Below are 15,342 nucleotides of genomic sequence, written 5' to 3' on the forward strand. Positions count from 1 at the left end.
GCTTAGTACAACCCTGTTTAGCGAATCGGGATGCTGTTGCGCTTTTTCATTGAGGCTACCCTCAAAAGTTCGGTGTCTGCCCATACGTGCGGTCGTCCTGCGGATTGTAAATTCTTCTCCTCTCAGAAACCATAATTCCTTTCACGACGCGTCTTTTTTGCGCCTCTTTCGAATTAACAGCGTACAGCGTAATTTCCTGCTGCCAGAGTGATGCAGTGATAACTGCAGGCTATACGTTCCCAGAACAAATTAGAAATACAAATAAATTGTGTCGAAATGTGGGTCTAGCTGTGACTAAGTTATCTCTCCTCTAACGCCTCGCCGTTCGTGTAACTAAATAATGTTTGGTTTTTGCTTAACTTGAATGTCAGTGAGCAGTGACCAGTAGGCAGCAGTGTTTTGTGCTGGTAATGATACGTGCTTGTTGTGTCTCGTAAAATCATTTGAAATCATAGTCAAAGAAATCCTTTAGCCCTTTACCTGCAAGTGTGTTGGCAGTTGTGAGTGGTGCTTGTACCTCACATTAGCATTATTAAAATTTGCCAAATGGCTGAGAGCAAACACTTGGGGCGGCGCGGCGCGGCGCGGCGCTGCACAGAATTCCATTAACTGGGCTCCCCAAAGTCAACACAGAGCGACTTGACCCATCATCGTATGCCTTCTGCTACCACAAAACCATGAAACAGACTCCACTCTAACACATATGTGTGCATGTATTTATTTAAATGTGTACATATATGCCGCAAATGTGTGTGTATTCGTGCTTGAATATCCTTGAACTTTATTGTTTGTACATCAGTGGCTTGCACGTTCCGTGCGGGGCAGGCTTTAAAATCCACCGTGGCATTTCCTAGCTCTTGCTCTGTTTTCGTTCACTTGTTTTTTGTTTTCTATTAACAAGCTGCCAGTCGCAACAATACATCGTTTTACATGCATATGTTTGTGCTCATTTTGTAGACAGTTTTTAGAACATTTTTATGTTTGTTAGTTTTTATTGCAACTTTTTTCTACTCGAAAGTTTTGAACCAACAGTTTTTGGTTTGTGTGTGCATTACTGATTTTTAAACACAGAAAAGAAGAATAAGACTCTATGAATGGATGGGAACTCTCCACACTAAACCACATGGAATTTGAGCAATTTTCAAGTTTAAGTTTTACTCATGCAACAATTTATGATTCATCTGTTACACCTGAAATTTAAAGTATTAATACAGTGATGTTATTCGAATCAGTAACGCGGTAGACAAAGAAAATGATTTAAAAGTGAAGCTTAAACAAGGAAGTTCTCACTGAACGCCATGGAATACATCGCAAATCCACGCACTGTAAGAGGTAAAACAAATTGTAATTAATATTTTCTTATTTGCTTAATCTCTGCTCTTGGGCTTTTTAAAGAATTAACAATTGTAGTGAAAAGTTAAACCATTTGGAATTTTCAATGGTTGCCATTGTTGTTGGCATTGATTTCATTGCTTTGAGTCGTTGTCTTTTTGGCAGTTCCGCAAAAGATCATTGAGGCCGGCAAACATAATAAAAGAGGAAATGAAAAAATGTTAAAATAAATATAATCATCAGGAAGTCAACTCTAGGCTTTTGAACACCCACAACTGAATGCTCTCTTCAGAGCATTGTGCATTTTTAGATGATATTCCAGCATCCTTCGGCAGGGTATCAACTTGGAATCGGCTTCAAGCAAAATGAGGCAATAAAGATTTATCTTTGCAGGATGCCCGCAAAAGCCAATACAACGGATTTGTCAAGGCTTTGCGCCTGGAAGTTTATTTCGTTGGCTTTTGCTTTGGTTTCTATTTTGTTGGTGTCATCCGAAAGAATAAAACAAACAGTACCAGGAGCCTTACACACTGATTTTATTTGCAAAAATGTAATCAATGTTCAATATTCAATGTGCATACATTTTAATTAAAGACCAAATGAAGCACACGCCATGAATAACTCAGAAATAATTATTTCCGAATGTGTATATATTTGGAGAATATTCTTTAAACGTGTCTAAGAACATATGTACTTGTGTATGTATTTATCTTTATGTGCGGACCCTTCTTCCTTTAGTTTTGTACAACTTTTCAGGGCAAGTTAGACAAGCTTCTCACAAATATGACAAGAACGGCAAAGCTGTGAGTTGACTGCTTATGACATCACCTAAGAAGAGCTTCAAAACTCCGGTTACATTGGCAATTGCAGTTTCCATTTAGAAAGTTTTTTGCCTGGCTTTCAAGGCAATGACCAGCAGGGCTATGAAATTTGCTTCCTCTCTCTCTCTCGAAAGAAACATGAAAGTAGTTTTCCAGCATGCTCCCGATGTCCGACAAGGTGCGACATGGCAAACCAGAGTCCATGTCCCGTAGTAAATGGGAAAACCAAACCCGAAGCTAAATACCATTATTCATGGCTTCAATCTTAGTTGGAAATAGTTTTGTTTTGACCTAGAAAGCCTTTAATCAGTCGATAAGAAAATGACAAATTATGTAATGATGAAAAAAAACGTGGAGCAACCCACAAGCACGTTGATGAGCCATTTGATACATTAACTGAATGGCCTATGGTAGGCGTTCCTTCTAAGGCAAAGCACAAAAACAATAAGTGAAGCTATTTGGTACAAGTATCTCAGGCATACGGATGGGACTGTTATTGAACTTTACTCGTAGTTTTCTGTTTAAGTTTTCCCAGTTATTAATAAACATTTCACGTCTGGATAAAAACAAGTAAGGCTTGGTGTGACTTTGGTTGGGTGTCATTGGAGGAGTCAACAACAACTTGCGAGGAAATCAATTTCCATTATACCTGTGCATTAACATTGGTTGAGTATTCCTCGAGGATTTCGTCGTTAAAAAATAGTTTGCATCATTGAGGAGTCGAGCAGCAAGCCATTGTGTGCATCGAGCACCAAGGGAGAAATTAAGCCACAGCTTAGTCGAGCAAAAATGTGTTTCATTCTCGTTTGTTTTTATATGAAATAAATGGTTAAGCTGCTTAAAATGCCCCGAACTATGTTCGTTTTGGTTTAATTCTTATCACATTCGTACAGAGTAGCGATTATGTAGCCCGTAACTGGGTTAAAATGTGCACACCCTGTGATAAAGTCCTCTGCAGAGAAAATCATAGCAGTTGTTTTTAAAAGAACAATCCGCAAATACCTAGTCAATATTTATAAGTAATCGCATTTTGTGGCACGGACACCAAGACTCCTGGAAGTTCATATTTTCGAGTACATGGAAAGCATCGAAAGAAAACAACTTCCTTTTCGCCCATGGCCCAAGATAGTTTACCATTTTTTTTGGTATTTGCATTTGCCATAGATGGTCTGTGTGTTTTTTGTAGCAGTTTTTGCGGTTATCTGCTGAGCTATTATTTTTGATAAATGGCTTGGATGATTTCGCTTATGGACCGTGCTGTCATCAGTTTAGAATCCATATATAATGTATGTTTTGCAGGAAGAGAGCAACACAATGCGCCTTGAGCCGCTGCACAGAAATAAAAATCAGTTTAAAAAGAACCTTAAATGCCGCTTCATGGCAAGGCGCTATAATTAATTGTATGAATTAATTATGTGTATTTTTTATACAGTTTTAATTCTGTATTAAATAACAGCATTCGTTAAACCCTTCACTCACTTCCCCTCGCCCTGTACAAGGTACATTTAATTCAATTGAAAATATTTATTCAACATTTATGGCTACCGCAAAGGTAAAGCCTAAACATTGAATTATAAACAAGTGTTAATAATTGAAAAACTCTGCCCCAATGAAAGAAAGAAAGTTTCAATGCAAAAACTTGTAAAGCAAATGGGCGGAAAACGGTTCGTGGTGCCCAATTAATAATGAATCGCTAGCCAAAAGGTAGACGGGAAATCAGCGGCTCTCGACTAATGATGCGTCCCAGTTAACAGCCAGGAGAGCTAAAAGCAATGGAGACCACGTGTAGCAACAAATTACCGCCGTAAAAGCAAACAACTGGGCAGATGGCCAACGACCCTGTACGAAAGGCTAAAAGTGGCAGCGCGAAGGCAAAATGTTTCACAAAACTTTACTCAAAGGTCGAAGGAGTTTTGCGGGGTCAGCACTTGATTGAGCAGCAGCAAACCTACTAATATATTTTGTGCGTTGCCTTCATTGAACCTAAAACCTTCCAGCAGAATTTTAAAGGTAATTTTCGGATACATTTACTTGCTATTGCCCCGATGTGTAATTAAAAAGCACAAATTATGCTCCCACTTACTGGTATGCGGTTACATTTCGGGCAGCTTAGTCCTGAATAGAAGAGAGAAGAAAATTGAAATTTCCTCTTTGCATTTCGGGCCAGCAATGTGGTTATGATTGTGCCTGCTTTTGTTCGGGGGTTTTACATTTGGCTGATTTCGCTAATAAATTATTTTGAGGCTGTGAAAACTTTGGCAGTAAAAAAATCATGATTTCGACAAAAGGCAATGCTTTACGTTGCGCAGGCGATGTTGTTGTTGTTTTTTTTGTCTTATTTGTTACGAAAATACCCGGAAAGAGGTCGATAATTTTCGCTTGAGCAATGACACATCTCCTAAAATGCGTTATGGCAGAAACGCAATTAGATAATTACGGATCTAAATGAAACACAGTTCAGTGAGTAGTTCAAATGTTACAAAATGTCAGGGAACAAAACGACAAAATAATGAAGGAATAAAACACTCGACATACAAATTCTTTATGGCATGCTAATAAATGAATACAATTGAAACCGCAAGCAGGGGGATTTGGCCCATAGAAATTTTCATTCGTTTCATTTGTAAACAAGACCAATAGAGACGATAAGTCGGGATAGTTCAAATACCAATCTTGCGAATACCCAATTAAATCATCAATGCGGAAAATGTTCAAAATGATTTATACAGCTGAATGGAGAACTGAAATTATTAAATGTACGAAAAGAGGACGTAAAAAGCCACCACTTTTGCACGCTTCAATGCAGCTGAGTTTACTTGACATCTGCGGGTCGGGTCCCGGGCTGGAAAGTGATAAACTTTGTTTCATTTTCGGTTCCTTGGCTTTCTTTTTGTTGACAGGACAATTTGCAAAGATATGCCCGTACCAGCGCGCAGTCACGTCAGATGTCTGCGCAGAGCGCAGAGCATACACACCCAAATAAAATATTAATGCGGTAGATCAAAGCGGCCAAACCGTAAAACTTACAAACTTATCCTCCTCGCAAGAAACTTTTGTTTCCTTTTTTTGTTTTTTTTTTGTTGATCCAAAGTCAATTTATGGTTTTCCACCAGCATAATTTCAATTTATTTGGTTGTTTGGTTGTCTCCTTGTTTGGATTCATATGAGTGAATTATGTGACTTCAAGCAATTAAAGCAGACACATACAAATATTACAAAGGAATATGAAAATATTAAACTACACATGCAGATGTCGCAATATGAGTTAAAGTACTTCCAGCACAGAGCAAAAACTAAGTCATTCATGCCAACTACGGCTGTGAGCTGACTCGCACCGCCAGAAGCAACAATAAACATCAATTGCTTAATGCAAACAACCGCAGGAGCTCTTCGTGCCCCTTTCAGTTGTTGTGCATACACTCATGCTTATAACGGTATTCATAGACGCTCTGAACTTCCTGAAATTCCCTCTGCTCTGCACTCTTCACTCTTCACTCTTCACTCTCCACGCTTCTTCTCTGTCCTCTGCTCTCTGCTCTCTGCTACTTGCTTGTTTGCATTTTTGTTGTTGCTGTTGCTACTCGAAAAACGGAAAAAGTGCTCTGTAAATACGCAGCGAGACGCGTCGTGTGGTATTTAGGCATACACCATGCTCTGGCCCATGGTGCAATTACCAACAAGGTGACGTTCTCCGCTGCGCGACTACCAATAACTTATTCACCACGCTGAGAGAGACAAGCGCTAGAAAGAGACTCCCTGTGGTGCAGACGTCACCTTGTAAGTAGGTACACCTTGCACCGCCTATGTTCGCCTATGCATGTATTCCCGAGTCTTTTTATGAACTTGTTAACAATCTAACGACCTTTTCGCCTCTCCACCTCATTGTTGTTGCTTTCTTTGAATTGGTCGAGTGGCAAAAAGGTTAGCGTTGTCGATGGAGCTCATTAAATGTTTGAGCCTAGCAAATATTTGCATCCCCATACTTGTGTGGCTCATGAAAATTACATAATTTGATTCCAACAAGAGCAGCATGTGGTTATGCGACTTGGTTGAATAAATGTAAACACAATGTACATAAATATGTACATATGTATACACTTGTGCTTACCATTTGTCTGCATTTTGATGGCTGCCAGTGACAGTTTTTCTTTTGAGAAAGACTCCTTAGTCCCTAATAAATATTACACAAGAGCCCAGGCTTACGTGGTCTATGGCATAGACCTATTTTCCCTAAGAGCTGCTCCCAAAAGTGTGCATGCATGCAGGCCACTTGGCTACTTGGCAGACGGAGCTCATTGATTATTCATAGTATTCAACGCAGAAGTGTTTATGCGGCAAGCGGCAAGCCCCTAACCATCGGCCACAAATTGGCTAACAGAAAAAAACATCAGCAAAAGGGACAAGCCGGACAAAAAATATGCAAATTTAACTTTTTGCCCAGCATAAAAAATAAACTTTTAGTCAAGTTCTAGTTTTAGGACCAAGCCACAAACAAAATTGTGAATATTGTCAACAGATTTTTTCGACCGAAGCTTATTATATTGTCCTGCCAAGTGGGAGTGGTACACCGGACATGCCACCCCCCTTCTTGTTTATAATTGCTGTTCTTGTTACTGATGTGGAAGCCTGTTCCTAGGGCTTCTTGTGGCCATTCGTATGATTGCTTATTTGAGGGGGATTGTTCCCGTGGAGACTGGCTCAGACCTTGTGCAAATCGTGATTGAACTCTCTCCAATTTAAACTGTACCCAGGGTGATCCGAGGTGCTGTGAGTCGCATTTGGGAAATGTTTGCTGCTGCACACGGGCAAGGGCAGCAGTGATTTGTTTTGCAGATACTGATTCAGTGTTGAGTCCTGCTGCAGCCGCACTCCTTGAACTATTCTTTATGGAACTATATATAGAGTTTTGGACCTGGACCTCTTCTTGGAAGCGCCAGCCCAGCCCCAGAACGATATGTAATTTCTCGGTTGCCCCTGGATATGGGGCAATGTTTTGGCCTTTTCGTGCCGTAAGGTTCTGTAAGGAGAAAGTAAACAATAGTCCCATTGATTAGGGTGTAATTTTAGTTTAGAGTTTGCCTACAAGCCCGGAATATAATTTGCATTTGTATCGAACGGGATGGGACGGGACGGGACGGGACGGGACGGGACGGGACGGTCGAGACCCTAAAGGCCTTTCCACAAGTGCGGATACGCATGTAAAGGCAATGGAAAATTGTTCAGCAGCTTTGGCCATGCATATATTAAGTATTTGAGTTTGTTTTTTTCTGCCTGACTGAGATTTTGTATTACAAAAAATGCTATGTTTCATTCATGGACTTCAATATACAAAATAGTTGTAAGCCTTCGCTACTTATGTTGCAAACATAATGAAAACAGCTCCACGGAAATGTTTGCAGTGGAAAATAAAACATGTTCGACCAAGCGAAACGGGTCACAGCTGACCCGCAATAATAAATGATAATTGATAATAATATTTTGCAAGGAAAAATGAAACAAGTATGTGCGAGTATGTAGGGGAAATCAATAGAAATAATGGTGAGAAAATGTTGCCACAATATTAATTTTGTGGCACCCAGAAGCCGAACGGAATGAAGGGAGCCCCGAGAACGTTTTAGCAATTTCCGCCGCTCCTCTTGGATGTGAAAAATGTTTCATTTTGCTTCTGTGCCATGCCACTTCTTAGACAGCAATAACATTTCTATGCGACTGAGCACCGCGTCGACAAAGTTAGACGAAATGTCATCATTTCAAATGGGAAACTGTGCGCACTTATCTGACAACGAAGAGACGAGCCAAAAGTGGGGAGAGTAGGACTGTAGGAAAAGGTTAACTAAGGAAGCCATGCAAAATGCTTTTTTATTTCCCCAGAATGGTTGGACCCACAAAAAACACACAGCTCCTGTGAACAAAGAGCGAGGTAGAACGTAGAACGAACCCTTCAGAAGGTCCCTCTTACGTTTCTTAAACGAAGCGTAAAATTGTTAAATGAGTGCGAATGTCTGGAGAGAAAAGGTTCCACCTTCTCCCACTTGGTTGACCAGTTGGCAGCCTCAGCATTTCTGTTAAATTATTGATTAATAAACTGTATTCGACGTGCACGTTTCGGCATTTTACTCTGCCGTAAATCTGTTTTATTGAAGACCAAAAATTATATAAATCGCTAAAGAAATGAAGCTACTGATGTGCAGAAGGATGTGCCACATTTTGGTAGCGACTTTCGATGGAGAACAGCTATGTACATTTTCTTTTATTGTTAGACGCCGTTCGACCAGCACTGAGTGACGTCAAATCGTAATTAAAAGTTTCTTTGTTTGTGTTCTGATGATAGCAAAGGGAACAAAGTTTGCTGATCTAATTGATTCCGCGAATAAAAATAAGGTGACGAATGAACTGCTACACTGCTACAGCAAAAAACGTAACCAAGTTTTTACAAAATTAATGCAAGTTTAGGCTAATGCTTAAGTAGCTACAAATATATTTGTAATATTTAAGTAACTTACGTTGCCAGTTCTAACAGTAACTTAAACTTGTATAAATATAAATGCAACTTACATTAGTTGACTTAACATAAATTTACCATAATTCTACTTACAAATATTTTATTTCTAAGCACTAAAAGTCGATGTCCCAACCGCTTAATTCTTCCGGTGGTTCATAATCGTTTTCCACGCCAGACGGTCCAAAATATTGCAGGTCTGTCCAGCTTTTCAAGGGTCGCTTTATCGGGGATGGCAGTTGTTTATTTTTCAGCCGCTGCCAGTCCAAACTTTCGAACCAACTGTGTCGCTTGATGTCGGAAATTCCCTTGCGCTGATAGCCCAAACGTTCAGCCGGCAATTGTTTGCACAAATGACGCACCAAATGCTGTGCGGATTTTGGGATTCGAGTGGGCATGTGTATGACATCGATGCCGCTGAGGATTTGCTGATAAATCTTTATTTGATTCACGCCCCTAAAGGGCGTTTTGCCCACTAGCAGCTCGTATATTAGAATGCCCAGTGCCCAGTAGTCGACGGATCGATCGTGGCCACGATCCAAAATAATCTCGGGTGCCACATACTCAGGCGTGCCGGCAAAGGTGTTTGTCTTCTCATTTGGACGAACATATTTGGCAAAACCAAAGTCAACCTGGGGAATATTTGTTTGTAATTTAATGAGTTTTGATTCCCAAATATAGATAAGGTTGCAATTACCAATTTGCAGTAACCATCTGTGCCCAGCATGAGGTTCTCTGGCTTCAAGTCCCTGTAAATAAAATGATGCGAGTGCAGGAAATCAAAAGCCTCGACCACACAGCCGGCTATGAACTTGGCGGTCTTTTCATCAAAATACTGCCGCTTCGACATCACTGTCCACACATCACCGCCCATGCACGCTTCCATTAGAAAGTAAACATATTTGTCATTCCGGTATGTGCGATAGAGTCTACAAAAAGAAAAAGATGTTGGCAAAGAGAAGACTTGATTAGATACTCGAACACTCACTGCACTATGAAGGGAGAGTTCCTGCACTTGATCATCACATTCTTCTCATTGTAGACGTGCTCTATTTGATCCTGCTTGACCACCTCGATTTTCTTGATTATTTTCAGCGCAAAGGTTTTCTGGCCATGGGCGACCAGGTCCACGCGTCCAAAGGCACCAGCGCCCAGTGTGGCAACTTTCTTCAGCTCAGAGATGGCAATTTGGGCATGTTCGTTATCGAATTCGACACTTTTGTTACTGAATCGACCATGGGTTTCGACGCGTTGATTCGGCCTCTCGCGCAGTTGCTTAATGGTGCCCAAATAGCTAATAAAAGCTCTGTTTAAAGTAAAGGAAATTTCATTTGGAGCCCCTTTCTGTGTCTCTCTCTGTGTCTCACTCTCTGTCCAGCTTGAGCACCTCTGTGCCTGGTGCGTCTGCATAGACACTGGCCTGCCGCACGTCCGCATTGAGGAGCGCCTGTTCGCCAAAGTAATCGCCTCGCTTTCGCATTGCCACAACTTGTTCCTGGCTGGACTCGTCCCTCCTCTTGATGGTTACTGTTCCGCAACGAATGATATAGAACTCGTTTCCTATCTCGCCCTCGCGTATAATGCAGCTGCCAGTCTTATAGAATTTCTATCGAACAATTTTTGTTAATAAATTAATGGCAAAGGTGTCTGGCTATTACCCTTTGCAGGAGATCAGCAACTTTGTTGAGCAAGCTCTTGTCGAGCTCTTGTAGAAACGGAACCGATCGAAGGAATTGCAGGTTCTCCTCGCGTTCCCTGGAGCCTGAGATTTGCATGATGGTTCGAAAGGTTTCACGTTCTATTTTCCACACTCGGGCATCGGTGGCAGCTAGGGGGAACAGGGTGGAAGATGAGGCATACTCCTGAATTAGACTTTAAGGTACACAATTTACCCTTGATGGTGGCCTGCCTGGGCGCATTGTAGAGTATTGCCAGCTCCCCAAATACAGTTGCCGGTCCAAAGTTGCCCACAAGCTGTCCCCCGCGTATAACCTCGTAGTGACCCTCTGCAGAGACATATATTTCGGAGCCTTCCTCGTGCTCGTGTATGATGTAACTATCCTTTTTGTAGCTGGCCGGCGCCATTGCATTGATAACCATCTCCTTGCGCTCCTTGTCCATGAGGTTATTCAGGAAGTCATTGCGCTCAATGGCCATGTGGATGAGATTATGTGTGCTGCGATGCGGATTGCGATTGGCATTGGCATTGGGATTGGGATTGGGATTGGGTAATAGTCGATGATTATTTTTGGTTTGTTTGTTTTCTGCTTTGCTTACGCTTTGTCTTTTGTAATTGATTGAATTTCAATGTCGCCTTGAATGGGATGAGTCGGTCGTATATAGATCAGGCCACCCTCCACGCGATGCGCCTTTGTGGTCACTGATTCCGCGCCATCACAGCTGCGCTTGGGTGTTGGGATTTGTTCCTTGCGGTTTCGGGTGTTTGGTAGGTAAATAAATGGACAAATCGTCTTGGAAACCAACCTTATTACTTACTTGATTGTTTGCAGCCTCCAAAGGGGCTAGCTCCAATTTCTCATCTGTTTGTTGATTCTGCTGACACTCGACGCTGCGCTTCTTCCGCAAGTGCAGCGGCGTTCCAGGCACCAACAGCTCCGTTGGCATCGGCGGTGCGGGCGGTATGTGAATATCAGACATGGTGGATACTCGGCGACGACGATGATTGTCTGCGTGGCTCTTTGTGGGACAATGGAGGGACACAGTGCTGCTACTGCCATTGATTGTAGGTGCTAGCAGCTCTCCGGCTCCAACTTCTTGGGGCAGGTTGCTGTTGTTGTTGTTGGTGTCGCTGCTCTGCCAGGACAAAGTATTATCTTTTGGTTCTGGGCTTAGTTCCTGTGTGTGACCAATGAAAAACTTTACATTTCCCTCCGATAACGGTGTTGGGACCTCATCAATTATGCCGTTCTCATTCGCTTTGAGTTCTGACTTGCCATCCATGGTATCATCACCATAGGCACCGCCATCTGCATTCTCCTCCTCCTCCGCATCAACAAATTCGATATTGGGCGCCTCTGTGGGCAGGGCTGTGGGTCGTCGCTCTTTGACTGGTTTTAATTTTGAATTTGAACGTGTGACATTAATTGGATTGCCATTGACAGAGTCTACGTCTCCGTCTCCGTCTCCGTCTCCCTCTGCCACTGCCTGCGTCTCGCCATTTTGCTTCTCCTTCCCTTTGTTTGCCTGCAGCTTGCTCTTGTTGGAGCGAAACTTCTTTGGCTGCCGCTGCATGCTGTTTGTGTTGTTTGCATTGCCATTTTCGGCCAGCGTCTGTGGTGGTTGACTGCTGGGTGAGGCAGACGAGGAGGAGGAGTTTGCGGTCTGCAATCTTAACCGTTGCAGTTTGGCCTAACGGTACAGGTGCGAAGAGAGCAAAAGCAAGCAAGAACCACCCCGCCAAACATTGACCAACACAAACAAGAAAGGTGCACAAGTTTATCGTTGTTGTTGTTGTTTTTTTTTTCGAGTTGAGTGTTGGAGTGTGGCCGTGGCCGTGGTGGGTATTTGGTTTGTTTTCATCAGTGTGTGTGTGTGCGTGTGTGTGTACATGTTTACAAGTGTTGCGTCGATTTGAAAGTATAAGAAACAGTTACATGCGTGCAAATATTAGTTGCGCGTCACAAAAACAAGCACATTTAGACGAACTAGTGCGAAAAATGCCACAGTTGTGTGCACTGAACTCACCTCACTAGCGCTGGGTGTAACGATGGGCGTGTAGAGCGGTTTCTCCTCGCGCCGAATGTACAAACCAATTTGCTGTAAAATTAGAACTCTACTTTTATTCACAATGCATGAGGCCTTTTTTCTGTTTAATTAAATGACGTTCGGGCGTCAAGCTGTATATTTTCTGAGCATAATTACTTTGAACTAAATTTAATTCAATTTTGAGTCGCCTTTAAACTACTCGAAATTTATTCAACGTTTTGCCACAGGAAGTTGCAACCTTAATCTGTTATCTTGTCGATATGCCATTGAAATCTTAAGTTGGCTTGGCCTTGATATGCTAATCGACCTAAACGGCGACATTTTGACATGTTTTCCCTTTTCCCACGGAAGCTCAAAAACATTTTTGCTTTCTGATAACGGTACCACGGGCCGACTGCAATTGAAGTCGTTGGAGCGGGCACCACTCTGCGACTGTTGAAGCCCACGAGTTACTAAAAATAACTCACGTTCACTTTCATCTTCATCGTTAAGAAAAAACACGACAGCCCGCGCAGGTGTCTTAGATGGTTAGAAGTTAGGCTGCTGATGTGTCCATAGATAATCACGCGTGCTACGGACTCTGCATATTTATGTGACATTTGCTACGTTTTTTGTCAACATTTTGGCTCGCTGTCTATATCTGCTTATTTGCTCTCATATTTTTGTTGACGAAACGCTAAGATTGCACAAAAAACAAGCTACATATTTAGGCTTTCAGTTTATTTGAAGTGGGCGCCTGATAAGTTTCGGTGGCTTCGTGTGGACAACTCGTGGAAGACTCGTGTAAAAAAGAAAGACATTTTCGTGCATATATTTTGAGTGGTAGAAGAGAAGATATGTGCATATATTGAGCTTCCGTTAATTTTCCGTTTAATTTTGATAACCATTTCGAAAAGGGAATGTCATGGGTAGCACAACAAATGATAAGAGAAGTAAAGAGCAAGGTCTCGCCTCAATACCCTAGTTGTTGCTCAACTGAGCTCAAGGAGTATTTCCGACAATCAGAGCAACACAAAATTGTATTTAGTAATTTGTTGTACACTTTTTCACACTTTTTCTTGCCACCTTCCCGTTGAATTGAATTAAGCTTATCAGCATGATCTGCATGGTGTAATGCAGAAACTCACCACGGGGCTATCGTGTGTGTTGAGTATCGTGTCGGTGTTCTCATCTTGGGCGGGCGTAAATTTATTTTTACTTCGATGATGGAACAAGCGCGGAAAGCAGGCCATATTGTCAGCTGCTTTTTATTATGTTTGTTGTTGTTGTTGTTGTTGTATATTTATGTTTATTAGCGTAACTATTTTATTTACAATTTCTGTATATTTAACGTCTGTAAAGGGAAGAGCACTAAGCACTTATTTGGTGTTTTACACTCTCTCAATGTCATGTTAAGCCCGAAGGAGCAGCAAACTATTAGTTTGTTTATTGCACAATAAAGCACAAAGCATCTAAACACTGGCTTATCAAATGCCCCAAAAAACAAAGGAAACTCGCTCTTGCTTTGTATCTGATAAATTTGTTTGAGGAAGAAAAGTTTCAAAGTGCAAGAAAACGTACTGGTCAATCGTCAACCCGCGCTGCTGTAATTACTACTAACAGAGAGAGCGAGAGAGGGAGAGCGAGAGAGTTGCTGCCAATTTTCTCTGTTCTCTCTGTTTTCGTTCATTCCTCCGACGCCGCTGGTCTCTCCGCACAGTTCTCGGTTTGTTCAGCGATGAATCAGTATGCTTGCTGGCCTTTTATCGCACTTCTCTTATCGTTTAAAATGCTTAATTGTTTTCTATTTATGCGGGGGTTTTCATTGTTTGCTGAAAAGCTCTGGATCAAATGCCTCGAACGATCGAAAACAACGCCGGGGGTTAGCATTGTTCTGCTGGGACTACAGACTCGCTGGCAATGAGAGTTCAAACTTTTATGCGCTTTTTATGTAATTTTACATTCTCGTATTCCAAATCAAAGAGGAAAAAGGAACCATTTCACTTCACTTTCCTTGCTATAATTTGATTCGTCGAGAGGCCGATTCGAAGTGATTCGCAATTGTCGCAAGTCACGAGTCACTCATTTATATTAATTTATTGACATTTCGCTGGCTCTTATCAGCTCAGACTTTTTCTTGCTCTTGGTTTTCACTTGCTTTAATGGTTTCTTCAATGCATTGACTGAAGTTATAGCCGATTTTTGTTTGGTTTCGAATTTCGGCTAATTGAACGAGCAAGGTCTAGCGATAAGCTTTTGCTTTTCGGGGTAAACTATGGTCCTTGGTTTTCACGTAATGTTCACTTTGCCCAGCGATAGGCTTTTTATGGTAATCTCACAAGTACAGAGCGTATTTTCAGGAGCTCAAAACTGTATTTGATTCAATGGCACCTGCCGTATGCGGTTTGTTTTTAAAACACTCGAATTTTTCCACAAATAAAGTATTCCGAACTTGGAAGAGTTTAATTTAATTCTCACAATTTGATTTTTATTATCACTCTTGTTGGTGTGGTTCTAGTTTTGCAGGGAAACACTTGAGCGTTTCATTGCATAATTAACAAGCGAGTTGAACACTCAGAGGTGACAGCTGGGTCAGATCCATGCCTTTTGGAGTTCTGAATCACTTCATTCCCAAGCCTCAAGGCTGCTCAAAAAAAAGAGCTTTTATTACGGCCCCGTTCCGATCCGTACACCTGCCGCTGTGGAAGCTGATAACTCGACTAATTTAATGTGGACAATTTAAATTGACAATTTGCCCGACGAGGTAACGCCGGGCCGAAGCCAACGCCAGCGTCAGCGTAGCCACAGAACGGCAGCGACAACAGCAACGGCAACGGCTGACTGGCTTTATGTTTATCGGTTTATCAGTTGAAGTGCCTGCCTAGTGCTCTCTTATCTATGGAGAAGTGTTGGGCATGCCAGGCAGGCGTCATTGTTAAACGCGAGACGTTCGTTTTTAGCCCAGAAAGCAGGGGCGCGCGACGT

At 41.9% G+C, this 15,342-nt stretch overlaps 1 protein-coding gene across 2 annotated transcripts; it reads right to left on the reverse strand.

Annotated features, from left to right (window-relative positions):
• Positions 1–8,243: 8,243 nt before the first annotated feature.
• On the reverse strand, positions 8,244–15,113 carry LOC117587823 (cGMP-dependent protein kinase 1). Of its 2 annotated transcripts, none has more exons than XM_034278781.1 (10): positions 13,506–15,113; positions 12,358–12,429; positions 11,149–12,021; positions 10,930–11,078; positions 10,545–10,828; positions 10,311–10,480; positions 10,020–10,258; positions 9,641–9,958; positions 9,350–9,581; positions 8,244–9,284 (listed from the first exon to the last, which is right to left on the reverse strand). In XM_034278781.1, the coding sequence occupies exons 1-10, from the start codon at positions 13,608–13,610 to the stop codon at positions 8,769–8,771; spliced, it is 2,958 nt and encodes a 985-aa protein (XP_034134672.1). In that variant the 5' UTR covers positions 13,611–15,113; the 3' UTR covers positions 8,244–8,768. The 2 variants fall into 2 exon arrangements, with proteins under 2 accessions (XP_034134672.1, XP_034134673.1); XM_034278782.1 differs by having other exon boundaries at positions 11,149–11,508; positions 13,506–15,108.
• Between the last annotated feature and the right edge of the window lie 229 nt (positions 15,114–15,342).

This window comes from Drosophila guanche, unplaced genomic scaffold (genome assembly GCF_900245975.1).
Source record: "Drosophila guanche unplaced genomic scaffold, DGUA_6, whole genome shotgun sequence".
NCBI classification, from domain to species: Eukaryota; Metazoa; Arthropoda; class Insecta; order Diptera; family Drosophilidae; genus Drosophila; species Drosophila guanche.

What these genes read in the sequence shown, in the direction of transcription:
- LOC117587823 (XM_034278781.1), bottom strand. Translation starts at nt 13,610, where the DNA reads ATGGCCTGCTTTCCGCGCTTGTTCCATCATCGAAGTAAAAATAAATTT. An exon ending in GTGCTCAAGCTGGACAGAGA is followed by an intron (nt 9,959 to 10,019) that starts GTGAGACACAGA and finishes TACTTTAAACAG; the next exon opens with AGCTTTTATTAGCTATTTGG. An exon ending in CAGATGGTTACTGCAAATTG is followed by an intron (nt 9,285 to 9,349) that starts GTAATTGCAACC and finishes AATATTCCCCAG; the next exon opens with GTTGACTTTGGTTTTGCCAA.